Source organism: Propithecus coquereli, unplaced genomic scaffold, assembly GCF_000956105.1.
Source record: "Propithecus coquereli isolate 6110/MARCELLA unplaced genomic scaffold, Pcoq_1.0 Scaffold1545, whole genome shotgun sequence".
Lineage (NCBI taxonomy): Eukaryota > Metazoa > Chordata > Mammalia > Primates > Indriidae > Propithecus > Propithecus coquereli.
This window is the reverse complement of record NW_012139914.1, coordinates 65,077-80,025: the sequence shown is the minus strand read 5'-3', so window position 1 is coordinate 80,025 and position 14,949 is coordinate 65,077. Positions and strand designations below refer to the sequence as shown.

Here is a 14,949-nt window from a genome sequence, read left to right as displayed (position 1 = left end):
GGCTCGCGGGAGGTGACCCGGGCGGGGGCGGGCGGGCTAGGGCTGCAGCTCGTACTGCTGCTCCGTGGCCGTGTAGAAGTCCTCGAGCACCGACTGCAGGAACTCGAAGGTGGGCCGCTCCTCGGGCCGGCTGCGCCAGCACTCGGCGATGACGCCGCGGTACAGCTCGGGAGGGCACGTGTCGGGGCGCGGCATGCGGTAGCCGCGCTCCAGGCAGCGGATGACCTCGGGGTTGCTCATTCCTGCGGGCAGAGAGGACAGAGAGCCTGGGCGGGGGCCGGGAGGGTGGGTGCTGCCATCTGAGCGCAAAAGTGCCTGCGGGCACGGACCCCCGCCGTCCCGTCTCACCAGCTGGTGCCACCTTTAAACATCCCTTTATTTACATTTTATTGCTCAGGGAACAGCTGGACATGAGGCTGTGGGTTGTTCTCCCGAACATGGGGCGCCTCCTCCATGGATGGGGCCCCGTCTTATTACCTGCGATTGCCCGGGACACAGCTGAAGCCTGTGCAGGGGTCAGGTGCTCCCTGAACGCTCGCCCAGGGCGGCCCGGCCCTCTGACTGGGGCTGTGGGGGCGTCTGGGGGCCTGGAGTCCACCACTCTGCCTGCTCAGATGGGGCTTTTGGGGAGTAAATTTGATTCCAGTTTGGGGGGCCCATGTGACCTCTGCTGGAGGAAGGGGACACAGCCCTGAGGCCCAGAGCAGTGGGCATGAAGGGGGCAGAACCCACCCCCTGAACAGCATGCCCAGGCCTCTGTCCCTGCTGCAGCGACCCCACTCTGACACGAATGTGGCAGCCACAGCCACCAAGGATGGGCCATCTGCTGTCAGGGCCATCCCGGGAAAGCAGGAGCGCGGCGAGAGAGGAAGGCGCGGCCCTACCTGGGTACGGCACCCGCCCGTAGGTGACGATTTCCATCAGAAGGACCCCGAACGACCACACGTCCGCTTTGATGGTGAACACCCCGAAGTGGATGGCCTCTGGGGCGGTCCACTTGATGGGGAACTTGGCCCCTGCGGGAAAAGCCACGCGCAGCTTTGAGAGGTCATCGCCGGCCTCCCCTTCCCTCCCCCCACCCCTGCGGTCCTGCCCGCGCCTCTGGCCCCCACGGCTGGGCCTCGCAGGCTTGGCCGCTGGACACCGCAGAGATGCGGCCGGGGAGTCACCAGGACACACCAGGACCCGTGACCAGGTAAGAGCAGCCACGGGGTCTGCAGCACAACAGGGCAGCATGGACACCAACGCCACTTGCTGTCACCCCCAGTGGGTCTTTAAGAAGAGAGTAAGCGGCCCCACTGAGCACCGAGCACGTGTTTCCATCCGGAATGGAAGAGTCCTTTTCTGCCACATACAGGCCTTATTTAATAATGGGGACTATCCGTTTAACTTGTCCGTGCCTCATTCCTTTCCTGCACAGTGGTGACTCCTGGACCCCCCAGAGTCCCTGTGAGGAAGGACTCGTATCCGGATGGCCCACGAAGCCCTGCGACAGCTGTGGGCCTGACCGGCATTCCCAGCAGACCACAGGGCTTGCGTGGCACTCCCTCCGCTGGCCTGGCTCTCTCAGTGGCCCAGCCAGCCTGAAGTTCCCGAGGGAACCGGCCACATTCACCCTTCTCCTGCACGACTGATTCATATGCTCGGCGAATCTTGCTTGTCTCAGGCAAATGTATTCGACCCCTCAGATCCTCTTTGGCGTTGATTTGTACCTCGGTTATATTAGCAGAGTAAAACTGAGAGCTCCGTGGAGGCCCTAATTCAGGTGTGAGGTTTGCTGCTCGCACATTACAGCTGTTTCCCAAAGTGTGCTCTGTGAAAGCCCAGTTCTGCGGGACATTAATAGGACCCAGGTGGAATTAGTATTGGGGGCTGAAATTAGTTTGGGAGACACCAGGTGAGGCGAATGTGAATTGTTTCTTGGCTGCAGGACTTCTCAGTGCCTTTAATATGTTGATGTGCATTGGGAATCTCCAAGGCAGGAAGGGAGATGAACTGCAATTTCTCCAAACCTACCTTATCCTAAAGCCATTCCTCAGTGGAAGGTCTTGAGGCATTACTACTTTGCTGAGCACAATTAGGGAAACGCTGGTCTAGAACTGTAGAAACTATAGTGCTCGCAGGTCTCTGCACACAGGGCTGTGCTATGTAATGTCAAGGAGAAGTTCGAGGGAGGGGGGAGGTAAGGCCCAAGGTCTCCCCTGCGGTTGTGGGGCTCTGCTCACCCTCCTGGGCAGTGTATTCACTGTCGATGATCCGGGCCAAACCGAAGTCAGCGATTTTGCAACACAAGGTCTCAGACACCAGGATGTTGGCCGCCCGCAGGTCGCGGTGGATGGAATTCATGTGCTCGATGTACGCCATCCCTTCGGCGATCTGAGGGAACAGGCCACAGGTGAAGGACGGTGTGGCGGCCTCCATGCCAGGGCCGAGCCCACCCTACGCCCCTGCGAGGCCCCTGTGGGAAGGGCCCGCCAGCCTCTGCAGAAGCAGCCTTGCCCCTGGGAAGGCGCCAGGGGAAGGACAGCAGGGTGGGGGTGTTCTGGTTGCTTTGGTGGGCGTGGGGGGTTCTGCTGCTGGGGAAGGAGCTCATTCTTGGAGGGGAGTAGAAAGGGGGTTCAGCCGCTCCTCAGCTGGACAAGCCCAGGCCCCCAGAAACCCAGAACAGCAGAGCGTTGTCATCAGAGGTACGGGGGCCACCTGCACCCCTCCCCTCCTTGCCTCTTCTCCCAGGCAGCTGTCTCCCAGTGCAGGGAAGGAAGATGGCAGGACAGAGGTAGGAGGGGAGGGAGGAAAACAAGGGAGGGGCGGGAAGGAGAGAGGAAGGCAGGAGGGAAGAGAAAAAGTGTCCCTCAACCCCCGGCAGGCTGGAGGCACTGCTCTTGGAGCTGGAGCCCTCGATGGGGACAGGTGACCTCCAGCTACCTCCCTGAGGGGTCCCAGTCCTGACCCGGGACAGGAGGGGAGTGGTCTCCAGGGCACAGGGTTGAGGCACACATAGGATGAGGTGGCCACGGCTGAGGACCTAACCCAGCACCTGGCCTGCGGCGGGCACTTGGGGGGCAGGAGCAGGACCCAGATGGACGGGCAGCCAAGGCAGAGGAGCCCTGGTCTCTGTTCCCCGATCACCAGCGCCGGGCCAGCGATAGCGGTTTGTGGCTGCATTGGTGCCTTTTAGCCGAGGAAAGTAAGAATTTATTCACCCAATTGATGGATGGAGAAACTGAGGCAGAGAACACGGAGCCAATTCACCCCCTCGGACCAGCTCCTGCACGGAGGCAGCCCTGGAGCTGACCCGCTTCTCCTTGTGCTTCCGTTTGCATTGGTTCTTGCGTGCATCCACTCACCATGGATTCCTTCACTGATTCCCTCACGAAATCACCCAGTCCACGCACTTCTCAGCATAGGGCTGGGGGGGACACGAAACTGAACCCTAAGCGCGTGTGAGCAGCCTTTGACGGGACTCATTCCGCTAACTAATATTTATTGAGCTGTACCAAAAATATGAAAACTCCGAAAGTCGAGTGGGGCCCAGGTCTGCTCTCAAGAAGCCACCACGCACAAGGCTACCGAGAACACGTGAGCTGAGGGCTCTCTAGCAGTTTCTTGTCCGGGGAAACCTTAGTAGAAATGACATTTGACTCAGGTCACGAACGCTGAGTAGGATTCCACCAGGTGAGAAGAGGACACTGTGGGCATCGTGGGCAGAGGTGTGGCGGGGCAGGTAGCACAGGGAACGGTGCCGTGTGACTGCAAAGTAGGGCACCTGGGCCCTGTGGGTGGGCCAGAGCTGGCCTTGCAGGAAGGGTCCTGGGGGGGCTTTGCATTGCATCCCGCAGAGTAGGGAAAGAAGAACCCAGAAGGGCGTTGAGTTTGCGTGCGTGTGTGTGTGTGCACGCGTGGTGAGGGGTTAGCACGGTCAGAACAGAGTTTAGAAGCTGTTCTGAGACGTTCTGATTTTCTGGTTTCGTAGCCCCAGATGTGTGACCACATCTAGGTATTAAACTCAGATGGCCTTTCACATCCCCTACCCCTGGGTGACCCAAGATTTCCCGAGGGCTTGCAGCGGGGACCGAGTAATAGATAGGAGAGGACGAGAGAAGGAAACACGGGCTTGTCGCTGTCATGTGGTTTGAACCCCGTTACCAGCACTCGTTTTCCAAAACCATTGCACCAGCCTGCTCAGACTGATGTCTGCTCACCTCAGTGGAAAAAAGGCACCGTGACATCAGTTCCTGCACGACACTAATAGCGGATGAGGCCGGGCGAGGTGGGGCGGGCCGTGCGGGGCGGTGGGAAGGAAGGTTTCCTCTCTGTAGCTGGGGGTGTGTGTGCACCTCGCAGGGTGACCACAGACCAGAGCTTTTCTGCTGAGAGTTCCAGTTTTAACGACACACACACACACACACACACACACACACACACGGGGGCACCAGATGTGTTTCCTGCCAGTCAGAGCCCTCAGCTAAATCTCGGGGAGGGAACATCCCTCCTCTGTGTTCTGCTCTTTACCTCATGGAGTCTGGAAAATTCTGCATGTGAACCCAAGGGTCACTGAGGACCAGTCCAGGGCAGCTGAGGTCTGGCCCTCGAGACTCCCTGATGGCAGCAGTTGGGGGTCCTCTAGGCCCAGGGAGGTGACGCCCCTAGCACTTGGAGGAGACTCGTGCCTGCCCGTCAGCCTGGGGCCAATCCCAGGGCTGTGCGAGGACTGAGGGCTCCTGGAACAGGATCAACATTTTCCGAACGCCCACCGGAGGCGTTCGTGGGCACGGTCTGAAGTGGAGATGAACACACCTGCCTGTACCGTGTTATAATAAGCGCAACTCTTGCCAACTCCGCGGGGCTCCCGCAACACTAGGCCCCTCTCTTCCTTTGTAAGGGGGCGGCCCCGTCCATCACGGCTGCCCAGGACCGAGGGTCCCCTCCCCGGCTTCCTTGTGGCTGCACGTGGATGCTCGAGCAAGCACAGCAGGTGACCTGAGGGACTTGTGCCCAGAGGGAGGCAGGTGGGTCTGGTCCCCCCTGGCTGAGAAGAGGACGGGATGGTAGAGTGTGAGCAACATCTCAGACAATGAGACGACACACACTGAGACGCCAGGGGGCTGGGAGAAACCGGTGGTGCAAAGCCACCACCTGCCGTTCTGCACACATCCGTTTATACATCTGGAAGATTATTACTTCGTGTTTTCTGTCCTTCACAGTCCACCCTAGAGCTAACTGACATGACCTCGGAGGAGTTGATTTTGTTACAGGGCACAGGGGAGAGGGGCTTGGCAGTTCACCAACCTGGGCGGACATGTCGATCAGTCTTGGGAGGGACAGTCTGCCACCTTCGTCTGTCTTCAGGAAGTCCAGCAGGCACCCTAGGACGAGAGAAGCTGCCACTGCACTTCTGCGAGGTGACCGCCCTGCGGTGCCAGCCTGTTCCAGGTGTCGGCTGCCCCCCAGCTGGGAGCAGGAAGCGGGTAGTGGCTCGCTCGGGTCTCCCAGGGCACCAGGAAGGACGCACCTGAGCACTCGTGATCTACGTCGCAGAAATTCCAATCTCAGGCCTCGCGGCGCAGCTGTTACGTTAGACAGCTGACACGCCCTCGGCTGCCCAGAAGAGGTTAGGTCTCAGCCAGGTTCAGGGACCTGTGTGAGGTCACACAGCCGGCAGCTGGGAGCAGAACCCCAGTTCTGATTCTAAGGTCAATGCCCTTTCCTGATGTGACACTCCCACGTGTTGGCCTTCGTCCCTCAATCCTGGCTGACAGACACAGGCTGCCTCTGGGGACCCAGTGTCAGTAAGAAAACATCAAATTGTCCCCGAGCTTGATGCGGGGGACACGTGCATATCACACGTGGAATCAAGAGCCAGAGGGACGCTCACCGGAGGTGCAGCCCAGGGGGGCACACGGGGGAGCCACTGTGCCCTCAGCACAGTCTCGGACTCTGGCTCCCTTGGTGACGGTCATTAAGGAGCTATGTTTGAGATCCTACAGGAGCAGCGGGAGTCAGCGTCAGTGGGGTGGGAAGGAGGTCAAAGGCTGAGGCCCATCCCAGGCCCTTGTCCCATGGAACCAGGCCATGCTGTGGGCCTGAGGCTGTCTGGCCTGCCCTCTCTGCCCCGCTGTTGTAAAATGTTTGTACAATTGTAAAAGGCTGGGAGGTGGCAGGACTAGAACTAGTGCCTGTCCCTGGACGCACGGCCACCTGCTCTTTCAACTTTGCAATGCTCTGTCCCTCCCAGCGGGTGTCCCACAGGGCTGGGCACAGAAGACGCCCTCCCAACATGTTGGCTGACCTGCCCTGAGCTGAGAGCACAGCTCTGTCACCACCATTTCGCTCTCCTGTTTCTCATTCCTGCCCTGCTGCCTCCACGCTGTGCCGCATCCTAGATCTGCAGGACACTGGCTAACTGACCCCCCCCCCGTGACCCCTGCCCTGGCAAACCTGCTGCCCCATCAGCCTCAGGCTTCCCTTCTAAGCTTGGACTCCACCCCCTCTGCAAGGACGCAGCCCTGCGGGGGCACCACCTCTGGCCATGTACTCGGTGACAATGTAGATGGGCTCCTTGGTGACCACGGCGTAGAGCCGGACCAGCCTCTCGTGCTGCAGAGTCTTCATCAGGTTGGCCTCGCCCAGGAAGGCTTCCGGAGACATCGTTCCCTCCTTCAAGGTCTTGATGGCCACCTTCACATTGTTTCTGTAATAGCCTGAGCCGGGGGAGGGGGAAGGAAGGAGCCACTCAGAAGATGGAGAGGTTGCTCGGAGGTGATCCCTTCACCCAGACTGACATAGCTCCCCGGTGCCACCCCTGTTCTAGGTGGGGAACAAAGGCCAGAGCTGACTGTGGCCAGAGCTGGATTCTGCCCCTGCTCGACCCCCGTGACAAGCCACAGCAGCTGTGCTGTGCCTCCATGACCTCGTCTGTAAAATGGGTAGACATGGACTAGCCTCTGCCCTTCCTCCCTCACAAGCCTTCACGGGGAAGGATGACGCCCTGTTCAGATGTTCAGCCTTCTGTCTTCCGCAGCCACGTCTGGGCTTCAGGATGCCGGGTGGGGACGGGGGCTCCGGGCACGCACACACTCACCCATCCAGACTTCGCCAAACTGCCCGGATCCGAGTTTCCTGACCAGCCTGAGAGACTGCCGGGGGATCTCCCACTCGTCCTGGGCCCAGGGGTTTTGAGGAGCCAGGCTCACGCAGGGCAGGGTCAGCCTCTGGCACAAACCATCCCCTTTCTCTGCATTAGGGAGGAAAGGACGGAGCTGGAGCTTCCCAGAGCAGCCAGGCTCTCGCTGGGGAGCCACAGCGTCCCTGGCTGTGTCCCCTCACGCCCCACCCACTCCTCCCGCGGCACACGTGCGTGCACACATTCAGCTCTTTGCATCTGCCACTGACCTGCTCTAAGACTGGAGACACTCACTACTCTGCAGGTGGCCCCATGTCCAGCCAGGACAGTGGACTGGGGCCACCAACTTTGAATCATTATGCTGAGAGTTGCCAATTCCTTAGGCCCAGCTTCAGGATAACCCCCCCGCCCCAGGTAGCACCAATGACTCACACAGATCTCCTCTGGCACCAGTGCCCACCCCCCACCCCGGACGCCCCTCTTACTGGAGTAGTGCTGCACCAGGGCCTGGAGCGAGGGGAAGGTGATCCGGGGGGAGATGTAGTAGCCCCCTTCCTCCAGCGAGCGGATCTTATAGTGCTTGACTATTTCCCCCTGGGCGGTGACGTCCTTCACAGACAGGGAGAAGGCCCCTGGAGTCGGTGGAGACACACGCAGGAGACGAAAAACAGGGTTAGGATTGGGGCTTCATTTCAGTGCTTTGGAACAGTTCCCCAATTCTGCTCCCCACTGTCACCCCTTCTATCCAGTTCCCTCTTCCTTCCTCTCGGCCTTGCCCCCGAAGCCTTCCCTGTTGGCCCCGGCTGACTCTGCCGTTGGCATCCTCCCAGAGTCCCCCAAACTCAGCCAGGAGCCACAGAGCCCTGCAGCAGGTAGGACGGTCCCTCGGCAATCACGTGGGCCCCCGACCGGGCATCTGGTTGCTCAGGGCCCTTTGCCATGGACCAGTAGGAGATGTAGGGTCGTTGGAGGGTCGAGGAGCTTCGTGTCCTTTTCTGGCTAATGGGGTGGCCTCTGCTCCCACAGGCAAACAGCCGTCCCAGCCTCAGGTACCCACTCCGTGGCAGAGAGCACGGCAAGCTACTTCCCAGGGGCCCTGTTGGAACTCATGTGCTGCTTGTCAGACACACACGTGTGTTTTGTTCTGTAGCTTCATGTTTCCCTGCAGGCAAGTGGGAGCAGGTGTCCAGGGTTAGGAACAATCGAGGAGGTAAGGGTTTCCGGTTGAGAAACTCCTTTCCAGGAGCTCGATGTTTTTATAATGTGCCTCTGTCCAACTCTCTGAGTACCGCGGCCCCCCTCCATGCTTATTTGGGGGATGGGGACGCGAGGCTTGCAAGAGTTGATGCAGCAGAGCAGACTGGTGCTGGGGCTTGGGGGGGCCGGTTCCGGGCCCCCCCCCGGGGCGTTGTGGCCGTTGGCGGCCGGGGGGGGGGTTGGCGGCGGTTTTTTTTTTGGTTTTTCGGGGTTCTTTTGGTTCCGGGTTCTTTTCCGTTGGGACCCTTGAAAAATTTTGGGGCGGCCCCGTTTTCCCTTGCCGGCTTTTGTTTGGGTTTTTTTTTAGGGTTTCTTTGGGTTCCTTGTTCTTTTGTTGCCAAGCGTGGCTGGTGATTGAGGGCTCGGGGTGACACCCCTCCTCTGCCCCACCAGCCTCCTGCAGACACAGCCAGGCTGGCGGGGGCTGGAGCCCTCACTGCCTGATTCCCACGCGCCTGGTCATTTCCAGCCCCGGCGAAGGGGTGATCTGTCCGTGGGAACAGCCTCAAAGCCAACTCCTGGACAGGGCTGAAGTTGGGGGTAAGGCCTGGAAGCTTCCGGTTCTCCTGGCCAGCACTGTCTCCTAGAACAGGCGTGCAGGGGAGGTGGGCGAGGCCGCCGTGCTTACCTTTGTTGGTTTCGCTCTCTCTGATGAGAAAGGAGCCCGCCTTGTTGATCGGGGCCAGAAGCTGCCTCTCCGTCTCCTTCCGGCTAATAGATCTAAAGAACCACCTGGAAACAGCGAAGGCAGGCAGACCTCAGGGAGTGCCGTGCCCCTGGGGATAGTCTCGCCCAAGCACCGTGCTCCTGAGCTATCCCCGCCCTCAAAGAATAAGATGTCATCTCTGCTCCCAGGTCAGCCTCGAGCTGCTGCTCCTCGCGTGGTGACAGGTTCAAAGCCTCTGTCCTTGTGGCCCCCTCCTGGCCCTCTTCCCACCCACTGCTGGGCTGACTGCTCTCCTGGAATGAAACAGGGTCATGACTTGGGTGACCTTTGTTAATTTTGCTTTGGAAAGATGCACCCAGTCGCCCTCCCCGAAGCACAGCTGGTCTCGTGAGCGCACGCCGGCTCCTCGCCATCCAGGCTCTGCGTTGGAGGAGCTGCTGGACCGGGAGCCTGCACTTCTCCCCTCCCCTCCAGCCAGGGATTGCTCAGTGTGGGACCCCCGGGGAGAAAGGGCAGGCGGCGTCTTCCCTGTGGCTACCCCTTCCCCAGTCCCGGGCAGAGCCTGGCCTGCGTGGGTGCTGTGGGCACGTGTAAGCCGGGAGCAGACTTTCCCGGGGCCGCGTGGACGCGGGTGATGAGGTGCGAGGGGTTGGAAGGTTGGGACCCTGCTCTCCTGCAAGCCCGCGCCGCTCACAAGCCACTGGCCTGGGAGCCCCCCCAACAAGAGGCAGTAAAGGAGGGGTGGGTGGGCACAGTGCCGTCCTGAGCTCGCGAGGCCATCGGACAACGGGACGGTGCCAGCCAGGGCACCCAGAAAGGCATGGCTCTCATCTCAGCTGGGCAGAGTGACTCGCTCGGCGCCGCCCAGCAGTTTGAACGTTGTCTGGAGCCAGTGGGGGAGCCTTTCCTAGCAGGTCTAATTCCCTGTCCCCTCCCGGCTGGGTTCCCTGGACTCCCCTTCCGGCCCTGCCCTGCTCGGCCGGGGAGCCGCCGGCGTCCACCTACTTTTCCACCTCCAGGCTCTCCACGCGGGCCACGAAGTTGCTGGGCACGTAGCCTTCTCGTCCCGTGACCAGCGACTTGGCCAACCACCAGTCTCCGGTTCTGAGGGGAGAAGCGAAGACAAAGATAGGACCGTGGCTCCTGTGGGCCTGTCCGCAGCTCCAGCCCCTCCGCACGGTCCCGTCCCCGGAGGCAGAGGATCGCGGGGCGGTCGGTGCAGACGCGGAGGGGCGCGTGCGCATAGACGCTCTGGGCGCGTTTGGGTTACTGGGCAGCGGGTGGGCAGAGGCGCCCCGGTCCCGGGGAGGTAGGGGAGGAATGCGTACGGGCAGTCGGCCGAGGCTGTCCTCGCTTGGCTCAAGCCCATTTCAGAACTTCCAGGACAAAGTCAGGCCCCCAGGGCTCCACAGGACAAGCCTGACGGTGGAGAGACAGCAGACCCGGGAAGATCTCTGGGAGGGAGCAATGTAAACAAGCTACAGCTGAACTGGCCCGAATAGTCCTGTGCTAGATTGTGTTTCCAGACGGAGACAAGGACAGACACCACTGACGCAAGCATAGGGCTCTCGTGGAACAGCCAGGCAAGCACTGCGGGGACAGAGGAGGGAGAGGCCCACATGCCCACAGAGTCAGGAGGGCTGCATGGAGGAAGTGGCATTAGAGCTGGGTTTTGAAGGATGCACAGGAGGTTGTGAGTGGAAACCACCTTGCCAGGAAGACTTTGGAGAGGAAGACAGTGGGGTCAAGCTTAAGGAGGTGCTGGGCTCCGGGGCTGGGGCCAGGCCGTGGGGATTTCTGGGGTCGGCCGCAGAAGGTGCGGTGGGTGAAGTGAGGGAGGGGGACTTTGAGGGAGTCCGGTGGAGACGGGGGACGGCGTCCCAGACACTCACCCCTTCAGGACCTGCAGCTTCTCCCCCTGCAGCATCTGCAGGTCCCGGTCGTTCGTAGCGGCGTAGTCGTACAGGGCCACCACGAAGTGCTCATCTGAAGGAGCGAGGGGGCGATGGTGGGGCCGGGGTGGGTGTGTGGCAGGAGCCGTCTCTGGCTACCAAGGGTGGGTGGCAGAGGTCCCTGTTCACCGAAGCTGAAGGGGAAGCTCTCGCCAGGCAGACTGGCCTCGTGTCTGCACCAGGACGGCTGCCCACAGAGCCCACCCGTCCTCCCTCCTGGGTCCCACCAGGAAGCCCTAAGGCCAGTGCAGGGCTTGTGTGGGGATCTGGTGCCAGAGGACTTGGGACGTCAGCTGCACGGAGGCAGTGGATTGCTGCAGACTCGAGTTTGGGGACCAGTGTTTGGGGACCAGTCCCTCATCATCCGGCTTGGCCCTGTCCTCAGCTCTGAGGCACCTCCCTCCTCTTCTCCTCCCCCTCTGCCCCGCCAGCCTCCACCCCAAGGGGGGTGGTCTTGGACTGTGGCAGCTGGTGCCCGGCGCCCTGCCATGGTGCCTCTGGCTGGCAGCTCCCCTGAACCTGCGTGGCCCTCGGATTTGGAGGGACGAGAGTTTAAGAGCTTGGTGCCGTCTTTGAAATGAGCACTGCTAGTGACCAGGGCTCTCTGCACAGCTCTGGGAGCCAAGAGACCCTCCTGGTAATGTCACCTGGAGGCCATTTAGCTTCCCTGGGGGCAGATGCCTCAGCTTTGTCACTGGTGAGTGACCTGGGACTGGTCACCTCCCCGTGTGAGGACGAGGGTGTCCCCTGCGGTTCTAAGCTTCAGGTGCTTCTGCTAAAGGCAGTCAGCTCATTTCCTTGTCCTGAGCTTCCTTCCTGGAGCTGCGACCCCCCTGCCTGGAAGTGAAGGCTCTCCTGTCCCTGATGGAAATGAATGGTGACCGTGCAGGGTAGGGGACACCAGATGAGGGCACTGACCCGGTTCCAGCACTTTGCTCAGGAGTGTGACAGACTCAAGCTTTTTTGGGGAGGATTGTGACTGACTTATGGCCACTCCTCCCCCAGTCCTGGGCAGAGCCCGGCCTTGCGAGCTGTGAGCTCGACGCACACCCTGTGGGTGGATTAGTGGTGGGGCCCCTGGCCAGCCTGGAAGACCTTCCTGGGGCCATGTGGACGAGGATGGTTAGGAAGCTTCCAGAAGCCAGCTCTCAGCCCGGGAGTCCCAAAGGCTGAGCCCCCGACCCAGGAAGGCTGAGCTCATTCACCAGGGCACCCCCTAGGCCTGGCCACCAGGACACAGTGGCATCTGGGGCCGAGGGAGGAGGCATGGGTGGTGAGAGGGTTGGCAGGGGGCTCCCGAAAGTGGCTGGGAAGGTGGCAGACAAGACCCTGTCTTCTCTCCGCCAGCCCTCGAGGGCCCTGCCCGTTTCCTCAGGGAGGCTGCCCCCGACTGTCCCCTGTTCCAAGGCCACAGAGTCGGGGCCTGGGAGAGGGCTGTGGAGCCTCAGCTCCCCAAACCACGCCCTTCCTACCTTCATCCAGGTGTTCGTCTGGGGGTGGAGGAGCGAGGTGGTTGAACACGACCTGGGGCAGAAACACACACCTGCGTGAGCCCACACCCCGCAGCCTGCGCAGGCCTGGTGGCAGCTAGACGACCTGTGGGATCTCCTCTGTTGGGAGAAAGGAGCCCCCTTTGGAGGCCGCACAGGTAAATTCTATACGTGCTGCGGCAGCTCCCTGGGGCCCAGCCCTGCCCTCAGACAAAACCCAGACCATCTGCCACTCTTGCCCTGACCAGGTGAGAGGACACCCCAACTTTGGTGAGGATAGTTGTGGAACGGGGGAAAAAGCCCAGTCATCTGGGTTAAAATCCTTGCTCTACCATTAAAAGGTGACATTGCAAAAGGATATTTGTTGACAAGGAAAAATATTTTAAAACTATGTTTCCCTAAAACTCAACAAATGTATTTGTAGGTATATACCCTGAAGAAAAACTTTTGCATACGTGTACCAGGAAACACGTATAAGAATGCTCTTAGCAAAAATAATCATGATAATACATGAACAATTTTAAAATGTAGCAATAACCCTGATAACCAATGAGAGAAAAATAGACAAGTTACAGAATGGTTGTGCAGTGAAATCAATGAGCTATAGCTAGTGCAGCAGCATCGATAAATCTCACAAATAGGATATCGAGCCAAAACCCAAGTCTCAGAAGAACACGTGCTGTGCGATTCAGTCAATTTAAAGCCCGCAAAGTGAAAAATGAAATGAAATTCTGCTCAGTGACGTAGACATGTGTTGTGATATTAAAAAGCAAAGCTAAGGAATGATAAATAGCTTTGGGGCCCGGGGGCTGGGGTGAGGGGGACAAACTGGGGAGGCAGCAGGGGGATTCCAGGGAACGGGTCCCTTCCTGTCTCTGAAGACGGCGGGAGGCTGCACAGCTGTGCGCTGTGCTGTTTCCTTTCAACCTGACACACGTGTTATAAATAGTATTTTTTATATTTTGTGTTTGTTGAATATAATTTTGAAGTGGCATTTTGAAAAGTGCTGTGTTCCACTAGAAATAAGAACACGTGATATAAAGAAGGCATTGAGAAAGGGCCCGGGGAAGAGCTGCCTCTGGTATCTCTGGGTAGTGGGATTGTGAATAATTTAAATTTCTTTTCCATAATTAATATATATTACGTGACTTTTTTAAATAAAAAAAAAATCCAGGCTCTACTACTTATTAGCTTATAACTTTGGGGAAATTGCCTCATCTAAGACCACGTTTGCCCATTTGGTCATGTATTCATTCAACAAACATCTCGTTGTTGTGTGCCGAGCCCTGAGTTAGATTGGGACATGAATAGATAAGCCTCGAGAGTTCATCTATGAACTGGGATTAGCAATCCCCACCCACCCAGCAGGTCCCTGCTACAGTAAAGAGATGACCGCTTGAACATGCCCGTGGTGGCAGACAGCGCAGGAGAGGGGGCCAGGCGTGACTCCCAACTGCCCCAAACCAGAAGGGGGCCAGCGATCAGGAAGCGGTGGGCACAAGGGGTCACCCAAAACGCACCTTCGGACGCGCAGCGGCTGTGGAAGGCGCTGACTGTGAACAAACCAGCACCGGCGCAGGGAAAGGGACTCCCCGGCCAGGAAACCTTCACTTCAAGTTTCACATTTTTCTTTCTTTGGAAATTTTTCTGCGTTTAAAATGCCCATGGGGTGCCAGAAAACTTGAGGGGCTGCTGGGAGGTGAGGAGAGGCACCCTCCCATTTTAGGGTGCTCCTCTCGGGAGAGCAGGTTCTCGGGAATGCCGGCAGCAAGGCCAAGCCGGGGACGATGGTCTCCAGGAGCTTCTGGGGAGGGAAGGGGCAGCAGGCTTAGCTAAATGCGCTGACCCCTCCCTGCACACCCTCTCTCCAAGCTGAACTTTTTGACTTCTTTTTCCCTTCAAGGCCACTCTTGAGAAATGAACACTGGCTAAGAATTACTGGGGGCTACCCATGCCTGGTCCTGTGTGTGTTATATTGCATTTCACATTTGCCTGTATGTCACATATTGTTACATCCCTATTAGGAAGGCACTTTTGCTGTACCCATTTTACAGATTTGGAAACTGAGGCACAGGGGAATAAAGTAACCTGCTGCCCAGGGGGCCGATCACTCACCAGGGGAGGCAGCGGTGGGGGCGTCTTTCCCTGGGCGTTGACTTTCAAGGGGCTCCATCCATCCTTGCCCTTCTCCTTGACCTGCTTTTTGCTGCTCACCAGTCCCATCCTGTTGGGGGACACAGGGCAGGTGGTGGATGAGATAGTGGGTCCCAGATCCTCTGGAGAGAGGAGCTCCCCTAACCCCTTCCGGGTGGCCAGTTAGAAAGCTAGGATGGAAAAGGGCAGGGCAGCGAAGACCTCAGAGTCAGAACATGGTTAGCAGAGGGTGGGAGAAAAAAGCCTGCGTCCATCATTTCTCAGGGCCCAGAGAGGAGAGCGGACTCCATCTGGGAACCAGAAATC

The 14,949-nt window shown here is 59.0% G+C and overlaps 1 protein-coding gene across 1 annotated transcript; it reads right to left on the bottom strand.

The window, feature by feature from the left end:
* Positions 1 to 36: 36 nt before the first annotated feature.
* Positions 37 to 14,712, bottom strand: BLK (BLK proto-oncogene, Src family tyrosine kinase). The gene is made up of 12 exons (XM_012640539.1): positions 14,605 to 14,712; positions 12,472 to 12,523; positions 10,940 to 11,033; positions 10,053 to 10,151; positions 9,009 to 9,112; positions 7,609 to 7,755; positions 7,082 to 7,234; positions 6,522 to 6,701; positions 5,290 to 5,366; positions 2,226 to 2,376; positions 885 to 1,016; positions 37 to 242 (listed from the first exon to the last, which is right to left on the bottom strand). The coding sequence occupies exons 1-12, from the start codon at positions 14,710 to 14,712 to the stop codon at positions 37 to 39; spliced, it is 1,503 nt and encodes a 500-aa protein (XP_012495993.1).
* Between the last annotated feature and the right edge of the window lie 237 nt (positions 14,713 to 14,949).

What these genes read in the sequence shown, in the direction of transcription:
- BLK (XM_012640539.1), bottom strand. Translation starts at nt 14,712, where the DNA reads ATGGGACTGGTGAGCAGCAAAAAGCAGGTCAAGGAGAAGGGCAAGGAT. An exon ending in CCTGGTGCAGCACTACTCCA is followed by an intron (nt 7,235 to 7,608) that starts GTAAGAGGGGCG and finishes TCCCTAATGCAG; the next exon opens with AGAAAGGGGATGGTTTGTGC. An exon ending in CGGGCGGGTGCCGTACCCAG is followed by an intron (nt 243 to 884) that starts GTAGGGCCGCGC and finishes CTCTGCCCGCAG; the next exon opens with GAATGAGCAACCCCGAGGTC.